The 20,683-nt window shown below is 33.1% G+C and overlaps 1 protein-coding gene across 2 annotated transcripts in view; it reads right to left on the bottom strand.

The window, feature by feature from the left end:
* Positions 1-20,683, bottom strand: part of LOC110021767 (carnosine N-methyltransferase-like) — an 81,690-nt gene that overhangs the window by 16,046 nt on the left and 44,961 nt on the right. For both annotated transcript variants that reach the window (XM_020720392.1, XM_020720391.1), the window contains 6 exons: positions 14,643-14,687; positions 14,468-14,547; positions 5,614-5,678; positions 5,469-5,535; positions 5,227-5,340; positions 2,325-2,398 (listed from right to left, as the gene is read on the bottom strand). In XM_020720392.1, the coding sequence (XP_020576051.1) occupies positions 2,325-2,398; positions 5,227-5,340; positions 5,469-5,535; positions 5,614-5,678; positions 14,468-14,547; positions 14,643-14,687 (445 nt within the window). The remainder of the gene's footprint in view (positions 1-2,324; positions 2,399-5,226; positions 5,341-5,468; positions 5,536-5,613; positions 5,679-14,467; positions 14,548-14,642; positions 14,688-20,683) is intronic.

Here is a 20,683-nt window from a genome sequence, read left to right as displayed (position 1 = left end):
TTTCCTATGTAATAATAAGAATATTGATGTAGTTTAAAGTTTAAATTTTTAATGGTAACATGATGTGGATTAATTTCTATTTTAATAATGATAATGATTTATTTATTTAAAAATATAAAATTAAGAGTTACTTTAGAAGCTTTTAGGATCGGTTAGATGAGTAATATAAGAAACAAATTAGTAAGAGAAATTTTTTTATTAATTTTAAAGCTAATTAGAGAGGATAACCATTATTCAAGTAGAGGATCTATTTATCAATTGAAAATTTAACAGTAGAAAATAAACATTAAAATTAACAATCAAGACTAATTGAATAAGGTAGAAGTGAAATAATTAAGTTGTAACTTAAATATTAAAATTAATTGGCATAGGTCAGTTATAGTAATTAGTTAAATTAGATAGATATGAAATATTAACTTAACTTTGAAAAAAAAATGAAATGTATATAAAAAATATAATATAGACCAATAAATTAAAACTAACCATATTTATGATAATCTTATAGGTACCACATCAAATGAAGTAACTCTTACAGAAAGAGAATGGGTATATATTTCCATTTATCACAACAAATTTTATTAATTTTAATTTAATGCATTGATTGATAAAGACTTTGTATACATTAAATAATGTCTGTGTTAATACGAAACCAGTATTCGAATGGTTTTCTTATCACTTCATACAACAGCTACATATTTACAAGCATTTTATTAATCCTTCCATGTTTTAAATGATTACTTTATAAAATAATATGTATGGGATAATATGTAAAATAAATGCTTGATGAGATAAATGCCAAAGATATTGTATATGAATAAATGCATGTGCATGCTATTGAAAAAAATTATTAATTTATTGTAATGACTAGGGACACTCATACATGCACGAAAAAAATGATTGCCTGCTCTCGTGGTTTAAATATGAATATGGTTGTTAATATGTCTATACCTTAAAAGGTTACATTTTAAATGATACTCCTATGAAGGATGCATTTTCTAAGAAATTAAAGTATTAAAATATAAAAAAAGAGATGAATGATAGCTGTGCTTAATTTTTAATGTGTTAAGTACAAAATTTGAACTACATAATGCTTCAAAGTCTTGAATTACTGTACTTTAGAAATATATTTATCAATTAAAATATTTAACTCACACAATAGTCCAAGAATATTATTTATGAAGATTTCTTTTAATTTAAATAAACAAAATAAGATAACGTGTTTACAATCAGCAATGACCTAACGAGGACAAGTACCATAAAAAATTTTTGTATCCAATGTATTTGTATTTTGAAATAACATATTAAGCAAATGGCACATCATACATGAATTTACCAATAAAACTTGATCAAACTGGGTCTTTTATAAGTAGGAGATTTATGTTTACAAATTTTATAAATTTACAGAATTCTTACAATCTGGTAGTCTATTCCCATCATAGTATTCCAAATTTATAGGCCACGTCGTGACTGGTAACAAAAATAAATTAAAAGATAACAAAATACCAAATAGCAATTTTTGAAGTCTAAAACCCATTTACATAGTATAGAAACTGAGTAGATCATAAAATGCATTTCATATTGTTGCACCGTATGATGGACTCAACGCATGGTATGTTAAATGTAACCATAAGATATATTATCCACTTAACTGAGGCACTTATCTTTTGATATGTAAGGTGCAAGTTATTTTGGTGAACCTTGCAGTAGAACTATTGTAAAATACAGTCAAACAATCAAGTTCCATGAATAATTCTAAGAAAAGAGAGGTTATGAACTTTGATCGCATCATACAACATTTACAATTGTAAGGTATGATCTGAACGAATCTTTTATTTAATTTAAAATGTATTTTGTAACATCACCGCAAAATGAAACACTTAAGAACTGTCTCCAATTGACTCCACAACAGTTCAAAAAACGTGAGAGATGCAGCACAATACCACAATGAGTTTGCATTTTCACAGAAAATCTAGAACTTCATATCAAATTGCTTTGTTAAGGAAGCATCCCAACATCATGAATCAATGGGAAGGGGATTTAAAGTTTTTCCAATATATTCAACGATATTAAAATTGCTTTTCTCATATTAAAATTATGAATAGAATGAGCTTGCATCAGCACTAAAAAAAATTCCTTCATTATTACTTTTGAGAAACATGAATTTTCATAGCAAAATTCAACGGCTTAAACTAACCACTCCAATTAAAGAACGCTGTCAAGAAAACTAAGAAAGTCTTCAACTGCAAAATATAATGCATTAGAGTAACATCACTGTATAGCTGTAGCATTTAATCAACGTGACAGAAGTACTAAAATCAATGTACCTTCTTGATCCATATCATTATAGACCTCAATGAAATCACCTCCACACATAGAAAATCCTTCAGTGATCCCTGCACTAATTAAATATAATAGCTTCCAGGATAAGTTGAAATGAAAATTGTAGAAAAGATCTAATCAATAAAAGAAAGAATCAACAAGAAAAAAGCAGCAAAAAAGATGGGACAATCAATATGTTAATGTTCTTAATTTCTAATAACGCATGACCACAAAGTACTAGGATGGAAGACCTAGATGTCCGTGTTTCACACCCCTTCTTTTCAATGATGTGAAGATGTATCATTCTTGGTTCAAAGTACATGCATAATTTGCTTAATGAAAGGTACAAGATCCAACGGTACTGCATCTCCAAGCCAAATAAAGGATTTAAACCAGAACCAGGTTAAGACTGTAAAATTTTAGGATGCAATATATGTCAAACCATGGTAGATAAATGTTTTAACCTTCAAGCAATCGTTTGATACGGAACCAATGAAAGAAGCCACTTGTATGAGAGTTTTAAATTTTTTTTTTTAATCTAAATTTAAGAGGTGTGAAGGCAGTTAATGTATCTTTTCTATTATTTGGCCTTGTGAACCAACTCAATGCCAGCAGGTGGGAATGACAAAAATGCTGGATATGATAGGAATCCGATGCTACGATCAAAAGACGCATGAATTTAAACAGGGCAAAACTATGTGATTTTTCCACCTTCTGCCTTTCAAGAATACATTCTCTTGCACGAGAGCACTGACTTAAAAAGACCAAGGTCGATGAAAACCCATTCCAAGAAATTCAACAGAAATGGGAAAAGAGCTCAATGTCATCAATCCAAGTCACCAAAAAACGTTCACTCTTTCTAACCAAGCATCCTCCCTTTTTTTTGTACTCTCTCAATGCAATCAACTATGCTTATTTTTTCATTCTCACTCAAATGTCACACCATTTTCTTATGTTATTGATCTTTTTAATAGTGTCACATCTCCAACTCCCTAGCTTTCCAATAAGAACAGATGCCATATCACTTCATGGGATTTCACTTCTACCTTTGCCTCCTCCGCCAACGATGATGTAGTAAGGCCTGCCATGTGTTGCCTCTCTTCTAGTGCCACAAATGATCTTATGTCGGCGGCTCCCACTCATCTCCTTCCAATTTCAGCTTTCCTCAATTTTAGTGTGGTCGACATTGGTTCTTCCATCAGCCACCCATCTTTTGGTCCCACAAATGTCGAAGATCCATCAGCTGCTTTATTCAAGCTTAATCATGTTACAACTGCTCCTATGGAGCTAATTGCTACAACTTTTTTTCTTTTCTTAAGACTGTCAAGGGTAAGAGATCTTTGAAGTAGGCTTTATTTGCCAATTTTCCTCTATCTTTGAGCGTGGCTTGAATTCTGTTAGACTCAAGTTCCCCGCCACCAACCATGATTCACTCACTCATTTTTTCTAAGGCTAAAATTAATGATCTAGCAGCAACATTTTCCTATAATTTGATTGCTAAATTTTCCTTTGGCTGCCCAGTTTGAAGATTAGTCATAATTTCTTTTTTAATTTACACATGATTGGTGATTTCCCGATGGGGCCTCTTGATCACTGGACGTGCTTATCAAACCATTCTTGAAAGCAAATCATTCAAGACTCACCCAGTCAATCATATTATGTGCAATACTCTTAGTTAATACAACATTTACATTTGTATCATCAATAAATCAATTATTTCACCCATTAGGATCAATTCTTGGAAAGCACAAGTAGAAAATGCTCCCGCCCGACTATAATCATTTGTTGGCATAAGCTAACATTAAAATAGATGTTTACTTTGCTTTGACTAAGGAGACAGGAAATGGCCCTTCAACAAGTGGTTATTCACAAATTGATAGTTTGCTTGCATATTGTTATTCTTGTCGAACCTTTATTAATGAATATCTCAATTGCTTTAAGGCTGATCTAAAATTTTGAAAATCAACTTGTAGTGCCATTGTTCATAATAGTCCTATTGATCAAGATTTGGGCAAGATTTTTGTGTAGCTAATACTAATGATCAGTTTGAATCTTCCAGCTTGTTAAAAGTTGTTCCCCCAATCTTCTCTCCTTTAACATGTGCTCATGCTTTGCAACCAACTATAGCCTCTGTATTGAGTCTATGTTTTCCAAAGCTAATGTTGGGTTGTCGGATATCAGTACCCCCTTGCTCCCCCATCTTTAATGTCTTCAGATATGATTGTTGAACCTACTAATATTTATGAACCACGTCTAACAAGGCATCCTTTCAGCCTGGCCCTTCAATTACTCCAACTTTCATTCCTCATGGTGATATTACTACTATGTTCCCCAATGCTACACATGATTGTTCTAATGTGAGGTGCTCAATGATTCAAGATCAATTTAATCCCAAGTTTCAATCAAAAGCATTCTTTATTTGGTGGATAAAGGGTCAAGCTTGTTATTTCTCACTAATGCAAAAATAGCAAAAAAAATTGTCCTCTCTCTCAAGTTTATTGGATTTCAAACTTTATGTTATCTTGATCCAATGCATATTTCTTTGTGATCTATAGATAGTTCTTTGCACCAACTTTAAGTAACTTTTTTCTCTAACTAATAATGAAATTTCATGGCTTTAAAAAATTCACAATGTTTAATTCATGCCGCAATGAACATTATTTCAGATTTTTGCCATTCAATTCAGAAGAATTCCATTAGTTAGTTTCATGAAAACAACATCAACTAAAGCAATGGCACAACAATTTTTTTTCAACTCGTAACGGTGTTATATAGAAGCATTAGAGGCTTGACAATTGAAAATATGTGCATGCTTAATGCCTATGGAAAAATCTAGATTATGTTATCATGAAAAGGATATACACATGCCATAGTAGCATGAATGCATAAAATATTTCACGCTAATACCTTGCTGGTTGAATGTCTGGAAATGAGATAGGACGAAACTGGTCATCATCTGATAGAGAATTGCAATTCCCGTGAATCCAGGGGTATATTATCCACTGATTGGCTGCTTCAGTTCTAATATTATAAATAGTTTGAATTAAAATAGAAAAACAGCAACAAAATCATATGGTCAGAAACTTGTATAAAATAAACGAAATATAAAGGCATGGATCACCCAATGAAAACAGATCATATGACTTAACTGGTTGAGAATGAAACTCGAGCAGATCATCATGTAATAAGAAAACTCATTGCCCTGACTCACAAAACCTGTTTGGTTGATAAAAAGCAGTAACCATGAAATACAAAAACAGAAAAACCTAATCTCAGCTTCATGTTTCTAAATACCTAGGCAAGAAATCTCCAAAGCCAGTCTTCCAAGTCCAGCACCAGGTACCAAGCAACTGGGAGGTCTAGATAAAAGCAGCAACAATTTCAGTAAGCTTGGTGACATGAAGCAAATTCTTGATCTTCTTTGATATTAGGTGTTTGTAAGATGCTCATGAAAATTTGAGCCATTGAGAAGATAAAAAATGAATAAAATTAAGGTGTCACATCATATTCGTTGTTTAACAATCTGCTGATTAAAGAGAAGAAATAAATAAAAGATGCGAAAGTTTATCTCTAACCGCTTCTAATTTGGCTGAGAAAATTGTCAGAATATAAATCATTTTAAGTGCTTTTAAATGCAATTTTATTAAATGTTGACCATGATCACATATTCCAAAGTAATAAATCATTATATTTTTTTATCAATGCCTAGTAAAATGGGCACTACATTTATAAAATATCATTACATTACATGCGAGAGAACAAACAACTGAATTAAAATTATGGTAATCATCTAGTTTCCACATGTAAAAATTTAACTCAAGGAAAGTTTATTAAAGTAAAGATGAAAATCAAAAAGTGTTGAAAATCAAAAAGTGTTTTTTCTTAGAAAAATATATTCAACATAGGTGGGTGAGTTACTTTGATAAACTTTTTAATGAAGTTTTTGAAAATACAATTGACCTTAGTGATCTTAATTTCGTTAACAATAATAAAACGTTTCATTTTTACCGTAGCATTAGTAAAAAAGAAATTGAGGAAGCTTTAAGGAAAACCAAGGGTGGAAAGTCTGTTGGACCTGATGATAACCCAATTGAACTGTGGAAATTTTTAGGAGATTTGGGAGTTTCTTGGCTTACTAAACTCTTTAATATTATTTTAAAAACTAAAAAATGTCTAAGGAGTGGAAGAAGAGTATTTTGGTCCCCATTTTTAAAAATAAAGGGAATGCACAAAAGTGTGCAAATTATAGAGGAATTAAGTTGTTGTGCCATACTTTAAAATTATGAGAGAGGATAATTGAAAATAGGTTAAGATATATTAACAAAGATTTCTCGTAATCAATTTAGATTATGTCAGGCAGGTCTACTATGGAAGCTATACATTTATTGAGATGTTTGATGGAGAGACTCAGAGATAATAAGGAAGATCTGCATTTGATTTTTATTGATTTAAAAAAAACTTATTTACGATAAGGTTCCAAGTGATATCCTTTGGAGAGTTCTTGAGAAGAAAGGTGTTGATACGACTTATATTCAAGTCATTAAATATATGTATACTAGAGTTGTTACTTGTGTTCGAACTGAAGGAGGATTGACCAAATATTTTCCTATTTCTGTTGGATTACATCAAGAATTGCTTTAAGCCCATATCTTTTTGCTTTACTTATGGATTGTCTTACTGGACATTTACAGGAGGATGTACCTTGGTGTATGCTTTTTACTGATGATTTCCTTCACGTGGATGAGACGAGAGAAAAAGCCCAAGAAAAACTTGAATTATGGAGGTCTACATTGGAGTCTAAAGGCCTTCATTTGAGTAGAACTAATACTGAATACATGGAATGTAATTTTAGTAGTAGTAGCTCTATTGAAAGAAGTGTAACTTTGGGTGATCAAATTATTAAAAAGAGGTGAACAATTTAGATGGGGATGTTAATAGTAGGTTTCAAGTTGGATGGTTGAACTGGAGGAATGCTTCGGGCCTTTCGTGTGATAGAAAAGTACCGCTTAGACTGAAAGAAAAATTTTATAAGATGGTGGTGAGACCAGCAATGCTCTATAGAGCTGGATGTTGGTCTTTAAAAGAGAAGCATAATACTAAGTTAAGTGTTGTCAAGATGAGAACGATTAGGTGGCTGAGTGGCTTTACACTTAGAGACAAAATGCGAAATGAATATATCTGTGATAGGGTTGTGTAGCTCCAGTGACAGATAAAATTATAGAGAGTCGTCTTAGATAGTTTGGTCACACTAATCATCGACCAGCTAATGATCTGATTAGAAGAAGTGGATGTTTTAAATTCAACTTATGTTAATAAAGGCAGGGTAGACCTGAGAAGACTTGGGCTTATTGTATAAAAAACGATCTTAATTTATTAGAACTAAATGAAAATATGACACTAAACAGGACGTAATGGAGAAAAAAGATTCATTTAGCCGACCCCACGTAGTGGGATTAAGGCTTATTGTTGTTGTTATTGTATCTAGTTTCCACATGTATACAGTTGCATACATACAATTCAAAGTGTAATGACTGTAGCAGAATTTGACTCGATAAAATTGGCTGAGGGTTCCCCATTTTCTGTTTTGGTTCACTAACAGTAGTAATCGTTCAATATATATATATATGCAGATAACAACTACAGCTTATAAGCAGTGTTTTAAAAAAGACAACAAGGGGAACATGGATTGGGAAAATTTCACTCGTGAGGCGTATATCTCATAAGTTTGGGAGCTATCCAAGGAGGATGAGGAACGTGCTTGATATAAAATTTCAAGGGCAGAAAGATGGACCTATGATCAAATAAATCAACCAAAAGTCCATTTTAAGTTTGAGAGCCACCCAAGGCATTCGTGGTCTATTTGGCTTCACCTTTTGTTTTATCTTAAAAAATAAATGAATGAGATTAAATTGTATTTTTCTTTTATTTTCAAAAACTAGTAAAGCTATTTTGAAAACACTCAAAACAAATTTATGTGTTTCGGACTTTTCAAAACAACTTTTCCCAATATCACTCCCAGATCTACTCATTATAATAACTGTAATAAAAAATAAAAACTAATTAAAATAAAAATTTTAAACCAATGGGGAGCAATTAGAACAAACCAACTTGTTAGTTCTTTATTAAGAGATAAGCATCTTCATTCAAACCAAAGACACGGTAGAGGCGTAGAAAAAAAGAGCAAGCAACCAAGAAGGAAGAAAAAGAAGGTGATCGACGCAGATTGTGTGCATGCAGGGAGATCATCGCTTACGGCTAACAATCTAAAGTTACGACATGTCGTTCAAGACTATTTGTGTGTTGAAGCAGACGTGGAAGACGAACAAGGGAACCGACAACGAGGGAGTGTCGAGCAATAGAAGGGAAGAAAGGGGAACTCCACCAAGAAGAAAGAGCCTTGCGTGTGAGAGGAGTGATCCTCCTGTGGAAAGGGCTACCGAGTTGACTCTTTGGGGGGTTTTATGTTTTAAATATATAAATTGTTTCATTTATTTCATGTAAAATGTTATTAAATAAATTTTAAATTTTGTCAATTTAAATTAGTCAGTAGAATTAGATAAGAAACCAAATTAAAGAAAAAGGGAGATGGCGATCGAATTGTACAAAAGAGGAAATGAAATTGACGTGAGGATTAAGGTTTATAACTTTATTTAAATTAATTATTAATTAAAATTTTTTCGTGTTAATATTAAGATTATGAATTAAACTAAGAATTGAAAAACATTTGATACAATAGGAGATTAAGATCGAGGAGTTTGCCTGGAGGAGAAAAAAGTGAATTGAGGTAAGTTTAGGAATTTAGCAATTGTTATTAGAAATTAAATGCTTAAATTAATGTTTATTTTGAAAATATCTTAAAATCTTGATTGAATAACAATAATAAACTGATAGAAGATCAGCGATGTGATTAAAGTGGAAGAATAAGCATATAAGGAGGTTTCTGATAGGTTAAAGTGACTAATTACTATTTTATATGCATTAAATTTTCTCTGTTTTATTTTGAAATCTTCCATTTGTATAATGATTTATTTTGAAAATACTTTACGTACCAAAGACTTTTTTAAAGCTAAAACAAATAAAACGAAAGAACTTATATAATTATATCATTTCACCCTATTTCACCCTTTGTATTATTTAAAAAGTCCAATAAATGGTTTCATATGAATGAAATGAATTAAAGGAAGCTTAAATGAAAAAGAAATTATTAAGTTAATCAGGAGTCACCCCTTGCAGTACTAGATAAGGACGTTATTGTTCCGTGCACGATAAAAAAATGAAAATTGTTGTACATTTAATTGTATAAATTTTTAGACGGTACTCCTGAAATAAATTTTTAAAGGAAAAAAGAAATGAAATTTATAAATGATTAAAAATGAATTTAATAAAAGTTTTTATTTAAATGAAATACAAATTTTAATTTTATATATTAATTAGCATGTTTTTTTTAGCACTCTTATTTAAGCATTTGCATAATAATTTAGTGTATAATGAAGTTGTAATTTTTCACTAAATTGTTGTAAACTTAACATGCTATTTAACTATTACTCTAGGAAAAGCTCTAGTACATTTATATAACTACGTACAGTAGTTTATTTGTTGGATGATCAGGCTAGCTAGCATCTCCAGGCCTCATAGAAAAATAAAAGCTATAAAAAGGAAGCAACAAAGGATAATCATCCCCTACCAGCACTGCACTCTTTCTGATCCCTTTGTCTCTTTGTCCACCTCTTCCACGGCATAGTTGTCCACCTCTCATCCCTCCAAAAATAACTAATTACTTTCTGTGGAAGACGACGCAGTGAAAGAGAAAGCAAAGCAACGAACAGCACCAGCTATCTTATAAGAAAGTTTGCATAAATAAGTGGAAGAACTATTGAAAATATGTAGCAAGTTGTTTGTTATTCATGTATAGCACTTTTGTTTTATTAGTATTTTAAGTTGAATTATTTTATGTATCTTATTAGACGATATTTATCATGTCTTATGGATTAATGACTCTTTTAAAGTTTGATATTATTTTGTACTATTGTTACTATAAAGAATTTTTTACTTTCACCTTCCGACCATCCTTTCCCACATTGGTTAAGTTCATGCACCCAGATTGGGTCACAAAACTCCCCTTCTTGCCAACATCCAACACCCCTTCTCCCATCCCATCTATAAGCTAAAAACAATGAAAAGATCCTCAACCTCCTTTATATGTATGAAAACAACTTGCTCCAAACATCCCTTCCCCCACCAAGAAAGCCTCCCACCTCAATTACCTCTCTTCCCTCGTCATGCTCCTTGTAAGAGTACTACCTCTTATCACGACACATGGACCACCCTTCACTAAGTGTTCTCTTAGGTAGATCCTAAGTCTTGTCTGAGGTATGCTTGGCACAACAACTTCAATAGTTTGATTCACATTGGTAACAAAGCTGGCATAAACATTTCTCACCAAGTTGTGCCTCGAGTGATGCTAAAGGGTTGGGCCCTCAAGTTAAAAACTTTGATCAACACTTTCTTCTAGGGTCAATGTTTGTAGGCTCTGAACCCAATAAGGCATTGAACATGATAAAAATCTCTCCTTATGCTATTAAACAATGCTTAAATCATATAAACATTAAAACAATAAAAAAAGACCAAAAATAAGTCATTTAACATTGGAAATTATTTTTCTAATCTAGTACTCCATAATGTAGGAACAAAACAACTTAAAAAAAGGTCTGCTTAAAATCAAAGCTTGCCTCTTTATCGATTTTCAACACACATCTCTATACAAACTGTTTAAATTGTCATCAATGGCTCCTCTCCACTAAATACCAAAGTTATCTCTCTATTGATCATTGAAGCCATCAAGCATGAGTGTCCCATATGCCAAATATTGGCAAGATAAAATATAAAGAATAATGATATAGATGAAGTGTGGCTTGTTACTAACACGTAATTTGAAGCTCCTCTACTTGCATCAAAATCCAATATGGATGCCTCATATGGAGAGCAACATGTTGAGATGATAAGAATAGGAAGGAATTGGCTTGCTTGTTTAATCTTGTATCTAATTTATTTTGCTTCAAATGTTTATGCTAACTATTCTATGAAATTATATATATATATATATTTTATGAAAAAAAATCCCTTTTGGTTATTGTTTTTAAGAATTTTATTTTACATATTTCTATATATTCTTGTTTTCTAATCAAAACTCCATACTTACAAAAAATTAAAATTAAACATTATAGAGTTTTTGCTCCTCTATTTTATAAGATGGTGGTGAGACCTGCAATGCTCTATGGCACTGAATGTTGGTCATAAAAAGAGAAGCATAATACTAAGTTAAGTGTTGTCGAGATGAGAATGATTAGGTAGATGAGTGGCTTTACACTTAGAGACAGAATGCAAGCAAAATGAATATATCTATGATAGGGTTGGTGTAGTTCCAGTGACGGACAAAATTAGAGATAGTCGTCTTAGATGGTTTGGTTACATCAAACGCCAACCATCTGATGATCCGATTAGGATAATAGATGATTTAGATTCGACTTATGTTAAGAAAGACAGAGGTAGCCCTAGCAAGACTTAGGCTTATTGTATAAAAAATGATCTTAATTTATTAAAACTATAAGAAAATACGACAATAAATAGGACGCAAAAGAGAAAAAGGATTCATTTAACCAACCCCACATAGTGGGATTAAGGCTTTGTCGTTGTTGTTGTTTTAGAGTATCTGTTGCCTCTTGACATAAAATGCTTCACCCTAGAGCTTTGCCTTCTAAAAAATTGCTTATATGTTTTAAATACGCCCAATTCTATGAAAGAAACTTCAAATTAAATAAAGGTCACTGATTTGCGCATAAAACATTGACAACTCATTATACTTGCTACAATATCGTAATGCTTTATCAATTGATGTCTTTATTTAAGTGTGTAATTACATTGTGCATATAAACCAATTTTTTGAAAATAAAAAAATTTATCAAAGATTTACATTTATATATAGATAAATAATTTAGTTAGCCTTCTTAAGCAATCACAATACTTGATTTATCAACAAGATTATCATTTTTGCAACATACAAGTCAATAAAGAAGAATAGCATACTATTTTGAATAGCCCCTATCGCAGAGATATTTTAATTTATATTTAGGAGGGTAAAAATTAATATGTCTACTATTTACAATTCTTTTTAATTATTTTATTTTATATAATATATTTTTATTGAGGCATCAAGATGGTACCCTTCTAGAAGGCTTCGACAAGCATGTGAGGGCTTTCAGTCTAGCCTTCGACAAATGCAAGGGCACTCACCTTTGACATGAAAGGAATACATTATCTCCTTTAATGCACAAAGGCTTCCACAGCTTTAATAAAGGAGAAGAGCTCGCAGCTTCAACGTTCTTGCAGCTCTTGCATTGCACGATGCTTCAACGTTCTAACCACTCTCATCTCACACAGATTTCAACATACTTTTTGCTTCACTTCCACCATAAAGCCTCCAAGAATTCAAATCTCAATTAGTACACACTCGACATGAGATTTGTGTATTACTTAATTTAATCCACTTTTGAGTAGCTTATGGTTTATCGTGAGTTCTTTTTTTCCACACATTTGGTGCATGTTAGGACGCATGGCTAGTCATTTCTTACATGTCACTAGTTTCATCTATTAGGTAAACTACATAAAGGTTGAAATTAGGCCAAACTGCAAATAATAATCCTACGTGGAAACATGTAGTCTATTCAAAAGAAAGTGATAACAATTGTGCAAAATGTACTTTTTTATGGTAAAAAAGATGAAAGGAGTTACTCGTCACCAGCAATATCTGGTTGGTAAGTTTCAAAAAACTCAAGGCTTCTGGAAACTACCCTCAACATAAGAGAGATGAAATTTAGGAGTTTAAGAATAAGAAGAAATGCTCAATGGGCCATATTGTTAAGCAAGCAAATCAAAAAAATTGGACTACATTGGATCGTTCAAGTGATCAATAATAATGCCTCAGAGAATGTTCAAGCAAGTTAATGACTTGCTGCATGATTCCATTTCATTAAAGTTATTTATTAATTTCACAAGGTTAGTAATTTATTGTTCGATGTTTTGAAATATTTTTGTAGTTAATGAAAAAGTAGCCGAACTTATATTGGACTGCACACGCTGCTTATTATTTAGATTTGATAATGGAAGATATCTTTAAGATCCAAAAACTAAGAAATGCTGAAGGAGATGAGCTATTTTAGCTTACAATGATGATTCCCAAGATGATTAGTTTACTTTAAAGAATATTATATATATAATTTATTGAATTTGTTCAGTTGTGCACTTGAGGCCAAGCATTAAATTAGCAGTTTTCATCATCATAATAGTTTATTTTCCAATCTAGTAGTATTTATATTTTGCTACATTTTTATCCATGTTTTTTAAAGTTTTGCAGTTGAAAATAGTGTGTTAAGCGAACGCTATGCATTGTTGTCCCACAAGAATTTTTGTGCTGTGATGTGCTTCTAGCCATCAACAACTATGTTCTGGAGAAATAAGAACGTAGCCAATATCAGTATTGAAAAGACGAGCACAAAAAAAGTCTAGCAAAGATATTTTAATAAAATTTTTTCAATGGATAAATAAATTATCCAGAAAAAAACAAGTACAACGGAATGAATATACATGCCAAATTGCCAAATCACTTCTCTCATTAGGATGAAGACTAAGAAGTCAGTTACGTGCAAACTTCTATGAGAAGTTGAGATTTACTCAATAACATTTAGGTCTGACATTAGTTCAAACTTCAAACTGCAGCCAAGGACAAAACCGTCTCTAAAACTGACTAAATGTGGCTTACATGCAGGCACCAGATGACAATAATTTTTCCATTCCAATTCTCTTATATGCCCTGCTAATTCATATTCTAATAGCTAATAAGTGTGTTAGAGGCATATCATTTTGATGAATGATTACCGATAAAATTTGAAAGAGTACAACAGAAATAATTGAGTTTACCATATCAATATTCAAAACACACGATCAAATTAGATCTTGCTCCCTTTGAAACCTCATTTCGAAGCTTTATTTGAGAAGTTGCGACTAGGGGCCTAGGGCCTCAAGATAGGGACCTAATTGCAATTGACTGATTAAAGGTATTTGAAGATATAGTATACATTCATAGAACTCGTACCTTTCCTTGCAACGATCAGGAAAAAGGCGGTTAAGCTCTTCGAGAATAGGCTTATAACATTGATCACGCTCCTTTTGACCCTATAATATGAAGATATACCAATCAGTAGAAATTTTAAGGAATGAAAAAACATTGTGCATGAAAAACTAATAGGAAAAGGAAAGCTTGTAAAAACCTCCACTGCCCAATCTCTCACAATGTTCCTTATGATGCATCGTACCTGAAAAAAGGTTTTTATTTACACTGAAAAGGTATTGTGCAGACTTTTGATTCTACAAAATAAAGGGATAAATATTTTAAAATATTTTTGAAAAAAAAGCTTAAGTAATTCACAAATTAAAATTGAATGTGTCATAAGCTTACAAAAAAAACAGAAAAAAAATAAAAATAAATAAATAAATATATATATATATATTTATATTTAAAAGGCAAATTTTATTGATAAAAAAAAGATGATACAAAGGTTTTAGTAAGTGGGTACGAAAGCCCACTCACAGGGATTACAACGTATTCCCAAAAAAAAAAAAACAAAAAGAAACGACTCCTAATCATGGTGGGTGTAGTTGATGAATCTACCGCTTCCCCTTTCCCTAGATCTAGAGAGGGAGTTCAACAACATACTGAAATGTGGGCTTCCGCCCGAAACAATGATATAGTCATCCTGAGAGTTACTGAGATCAGACATTCCTTTCTTCTTCTTCCTATATTTGTAAACCTGCCAATCATCCGCCAGAGGTAGTTTCGTACTCTCGTGTGAACAATAGATGGATCTTCGATGGAGGTAAACTGCTAATCTGACTCAGTCTGCAGCACACCTTGATCCTAACACTCCTCCATAACTTGAGTACTCTCTTCTCTCGCAAAAGGTGGTTCCAAGACACTGCAACTAACATCTGCTACAACAAAATTCGTAGAATTTGTAATCTGAGGAAGAGCTGCCTCAACAACAGTAGGCGGAAGCTGCTCGTCTGGTTGGTGAGGAGTAGCCTTATGAGTCAAAATCTCATTCAACATTTCTGGAAGATTAACAGTGTCTGTTATATTTCCTCCACATGGATGATGTTGTTAGGACCCGTCGATCTTAAATGTGGGTGAAGTCTGAAGCATTTGATAGGGGTGTGCCCAAACAGTTTACAGTGATTGCAGTAGTAGGGTCTTTGTTTTGCTATAATTGGCTGTCAATACCCATTTTGGGCAGTACCAAGCCATATTTCGTCCACATCAGGGAGGGTGATATCTCTTTCAACAAGAATTCTTGCAACCAAAGGCTTGGTTAGAATGAAGGTGGGTGTATCCAATTTCATATATCTCCCTAGTGCAGCTCCAATAGAGTAGAGGACTTGGTGGTTGAAGTAGTGCAACTTTAAGCCAGATAGCTTAAACCAGATTGAAACTATAGGTGGCTCTTGACTAGGGTCAAATTCAGGAGACCACTTAAACAGTTTCATATATTTTCCCTCTGTTGTCATAAACTTTTTGAAAAATACTTTGGCATTGTCTTCCACTTTTAATAATTGAATCATCACATGTCTCCCATCAAAGAGGCAAACCTTCTAAAATCCCAATAGTTTGAGATCTTCAAAAGTCTTTCGAACGACTTCCATTTTGGGATGTCCCGATTGGAACTTCCTAATGAGGGTGAATTTGAACTTGTTAACCAGGTTGGAAACTTCAACATCAGAGAAGAATAGAGCCAGTTCGTCACTTCCTACCTGTCTTCTTGATAAGATTGCAGTCCTCCTGGCCATCGAATGGTTTATGGTAAACCTGAGGGGAAACCTAATCTGATCCCATAGAGCCAACCATACTAACAAAAGAAGTCTTCCCAATGTTTAAAACCATAGTAGTCGGTTGTTGAGAATGAGCAGTAGGCATGGAAGGGAGCAGTTAAACAGCGGAAAGCTCTTGGGTTTAAGTCGTGGCTTCAACCGGAGCTCTTTGTTGCTCGATACATCGAGCAGGGATCAAGTGGCACGTCACAGGAAGGATCGCGGCACTGTGCAAGCGGCAGTTCCACCGCTACCTTCCCAGTGAGCTCGTGAGACAATCCAAAAAATGACGCGATCGAATAAACGATACCGAAGAGCGAAGCGAAGCGAACGAGCGAGAGGCTAGGGCACAGCGATGTGACTGGCTCATCTGGCTCATATAATATATATATAATTTGTAAGACTAAAAGCAGAAAGGTTGCAGACAAAAAGCTCGAGAGAGTTGAGTTAGAGTGACATGTGAAATTTTCTTCATAAGCTAAAGAGTATGCTTCTGATAACAAGCTAACACAAGCTTATTAATCTTGTAGGCGTCCAATATCAAATTTATAACAGGTAGAGAATCACCAAAAAAATGTAGATCATTTGAATCTTCAATGCAAAAATCATTTTAGAATATTCTATTAGAGTTTCATAATCTGTTTCTTCGTTTGTTCAAGGCTCAGTCAAGCCAAACAAATATCTTATTATACCTCCATACGACATTATTTAAATGAGACCAATATAATACGTCTTCAGAAAATCTGCAGGTTGAGAAAGCTTGAAAGTTGAGGCTCCATCAAAATAGAGTTCAGAAATTTGCATCTACTCATTTTCTTATATCAGTAGAATATATTCATCAAATAAATAATCGATAGGTAGCAAATTTGCAAAAATAGTATGTGCAACAAAAAGGGTTGGCTGGCTACCCAATGAAAAGTGTAGAACTCTGATTATTGGTCTGATAAAATTCTTTGGGCCTTTTGCATTCTGGTAATTGCAAACCTGCCTTGAGTGCTTATCAAAATAATTTGATCATACCATCTCTTCTTAAATAATATTACTTATTCATTTTTTCTTAAAGGGACCGCTGTGCTTCATTCTCATTTCCCATCATTTAGTTCATATGCTCTGTCCACCAAGGGAAGCTTGGAGCTTATCATTTACCCACATTACCAGCTTTAGCAATGAATTGCAATTGATTCGCTACTCCTTCCATTTATCATTATAAGATATTTTTCATTATTGACATTGTAAACCATCCATATTCCTTTATAGCAGTGTAAGGAGACATGTACTTCACTTTTCCTAGAGTCTAGAGCTTTGTTTTTAAGATCTAACAGATAGCCTTTAAATCTAAAAAAAATTAGAATCTCAAACTTTGCCACCCTACCAATTAGATTAAAGTGTGGTGACTAAGATCATGCATAGATAAGGCGCTATCTTGTCAATAGAGTTGCCAATCAATGTTCTCACTAATGCTGGTTAAATATTGAGCAGTTGTCACTAACGCTTAGTTGCAATAATGTAAGCTATAGGTTGGCAAGTCGGTGGAATAAATTCATTCATCCTCTCAGGTGCACCTCATACCTCATATGCTTGAGGTACTGAGTGACTGGCAGATTGACAAAAATATTGTTGATTGCATGATGATTGGTAGGTGGAGCAGAAAACAGACTTACTGCAACATTGTTTAGCATTATCTCCACCATAAAATTCATTTGCAACAACACTTCATTCATCATGGCAATGAGTTGGGAGATTGTTTTGCCTTTTGCCTTCATCTGAAGTTGCATCTACCTTTATTTTCTAGCCAATGAGGTAGGATCAACAAATACCAGCTCCTCTTCTTCTTTGTCTTTCCTCTCTTGCTCATTTTCAGATGAAGAACTTGTGGTACTCTAATTGGTTGGGATGTACATCAACGTTAATAATAAAAGAGTGCACAAAGTTGGTCATTGGTACTATACCATATAAACCACTTCAATGTCCATGAACTCTTGTTCTTCTTCTCGAATATTAGATCGGTATCTCCACTAGATCTTCAGGTTATGTGTGGAGCGAAAATTTTCTCAATCAAATGATTGTGATCATAATTAATCTCCTCCTCCAAAATTGGAAATGGTGGACAATGTAATCTCCTAAAAGTATTTTAAGGTGCCAATCATTGTAAAATTCTTTCGTGGGAACCTTCCTACCATTCCAAACAAATCATGTCAATAGCAAATCTTCGGGAGTGCAAATTGAATGTCAAGTCATTTCCTCTTTCTATAAACTCTTCATAAAACTTCGACAGCAAATTTTTTGCCATGTGATCGAATTGTCATGCCCCGATGTTCATCATAAGAAGCCTACTTAGATTTGCTTTCAGTTACCACAACAGAGGTAACTTCCTAGTTTGAGCTTTATTGGGCTCAATTATGATAGGCATTTCATATGTTGATTTCATTAGGTCTTTCACTTTGAAAATCTTTGGAAACTTATGCACTCTAACAAATGAAGTTTCAAGTGGCATTTTTTCAAGGAATGGATTGGTGTTGCTGAGTCCAAAAGAATTGCATTATGTTGCCAATAAAGTTATTCATCTTCAACAATTTCAATTTTTCAAATTTGTTAAGGGTGAGAATACCCGCTACTGGCTCTAAGATATGTTGGATAACTCGATACTCAGTAATAATTATTAAACTCCCAATTCAATATTTTGCTTCTTCATTTGTCTTCTAAATTCTTTCTCTGCTTTAGCCAAGCAAAATGTTGGCACCATGACTCAATTTCACAGTGAAAGAAATATTCTAAAGATCCATTTTACATAAATAAAAGATAGGGATCAATAAACAGCATTTGATATTTCACCCCATACTTTTAAAATACAGAAAAAGAATAATGCAAGCATAATAAAAAAAAAAGCATGCTATGTGTGATCATTGAAAAAATTTATAATACAAGAATAAAATTCAAAAATTACAACGATATCCTTTTGAATTTTTTTAAATTTTATTGTTATTATAATTTGGCTGATATTATAGAATATTTAATTAGCAAAAAATGAAAAGAGAAATATTCTTCAGAAAAATCGCTAGAAATTTGTAGGCTCCACAAGTTCGTGCCACAAACACTCACAAGAGTTTTTGGATAGGTTTCGAGTCAAAATTTTCAAGAGACATACGATTATAGGATACTAAAAAATTTTGCACTCATTTTGTGAGGATTTTAAGATGTGATTAAGGGTTTACCATAGGCAAAAACTCTCGATAATGAGACAGAACTTTCAATTAAAATTAATCATTAAGTTTTAAGTACTTGGGCTTAGTAGATAAACAGACACAAAGAAATAGACACACACACATGAACAAACAGACACAAAGACATAGACACACACACATGAAAAGAATTTTTATTAGATTTTAAAAAGAAATGAAATTAAACTATGTTTAGATATCCTCGTATAACTTTCATTTTTTGTAGCTACTTGAAACATTACCCATAGTTCATCCTTTTCATCGGGATTGATCAAATTGATTGCAAATATCTCTTCTTCAATAATTTCAATGTTGGGAATGGATAATACTGTTTATTATGCAATAAAAAGATGTTTAGGTAGCTTCGAAAGCGATTAAATCGATTTTGACCTAATTTGTGCATCCTCACATCCTTTGTTTATCGTTGTTGTAGTCAACGATCAAAATAATTATGTCGTCCCACTTTCTTGATAACTTTGGCATTTTGCTCTTGTAAATAAAGTTTGGGCAATTTTGACTATAGTTGGCCACTTTAAATTGACCCCATGTGATAATACATTGATACATGCCATTAATTTTCACCTTGATTGGGCCCGACTCATATCACACAAAACATATATGTGTAGGTCAATATTGTCACTTTCAAATTCTAATTTGTGAATTGTGTGGGCTAGTTTCCCTTCTAAATTAAGGAAATAATTGCAATCCAATCAAAACCTCTCCTTAAAGGGATAGAAAAGATTTTATCTTCTCTACATTGCTAATTAAAGAGAAAATTAATGTTTTGACATGAATAGTTGACATGACAATTATTTCCATTACGCTCCTATAAATTTGGGAGCCATCCACCCTTATTAAGTAGTGTTGACCTCAATTTTTGTGAGGTCTAGTATTTCTCGTAGGAGTTAGGATCTAGCCTTAGGGGTCTTCCTGCGACTATCTTAGAACCTTAGAAGTGGTGCCCGCCTCGTTTTTAGTTCGACCTATTTCCGTCCTCTTTTGGAGTTTCGCGTGTGCGGTATCGACTTCTAACACTTAGAAGGATGAAACCGACATGAGAAAACCCAAAATGGATTCCTATAGGACCTTCCCGAGCCTTAGGGTGGCCTTCTGCACAATTCGCACTCCTGCGCGCACCAGCTTCGCAATTCGGAGAGTCGACGTGTCCGATCTCCGCAATTCGCATTGCCTGCTCTGTTACTTGTCGAATGCTCGAGTAAACCTTTTGG

This window comes from Phalaenopsis equestris, unplaced genomic scaffold, assembly GCF_001263595.1.
Source record: "Phalaenopsis equestris unplaced genomic scaffold, ASM126359v1 Scaffold000144, whole genome shotgun sequence".
Classification (NCBI taxonomy): domain Eukaryota; kingdom Viridiplantae; phylum Streptophyta; class Magnoliopsida; order Asparagales; family Orchidaceae; genus Phalaenopsis; species Phalaenopsis equestris.
Note: the sequence above shows the minus strand (reverse complement) of the source record. Positions and strands in the feature narration are given on the sequence as shown.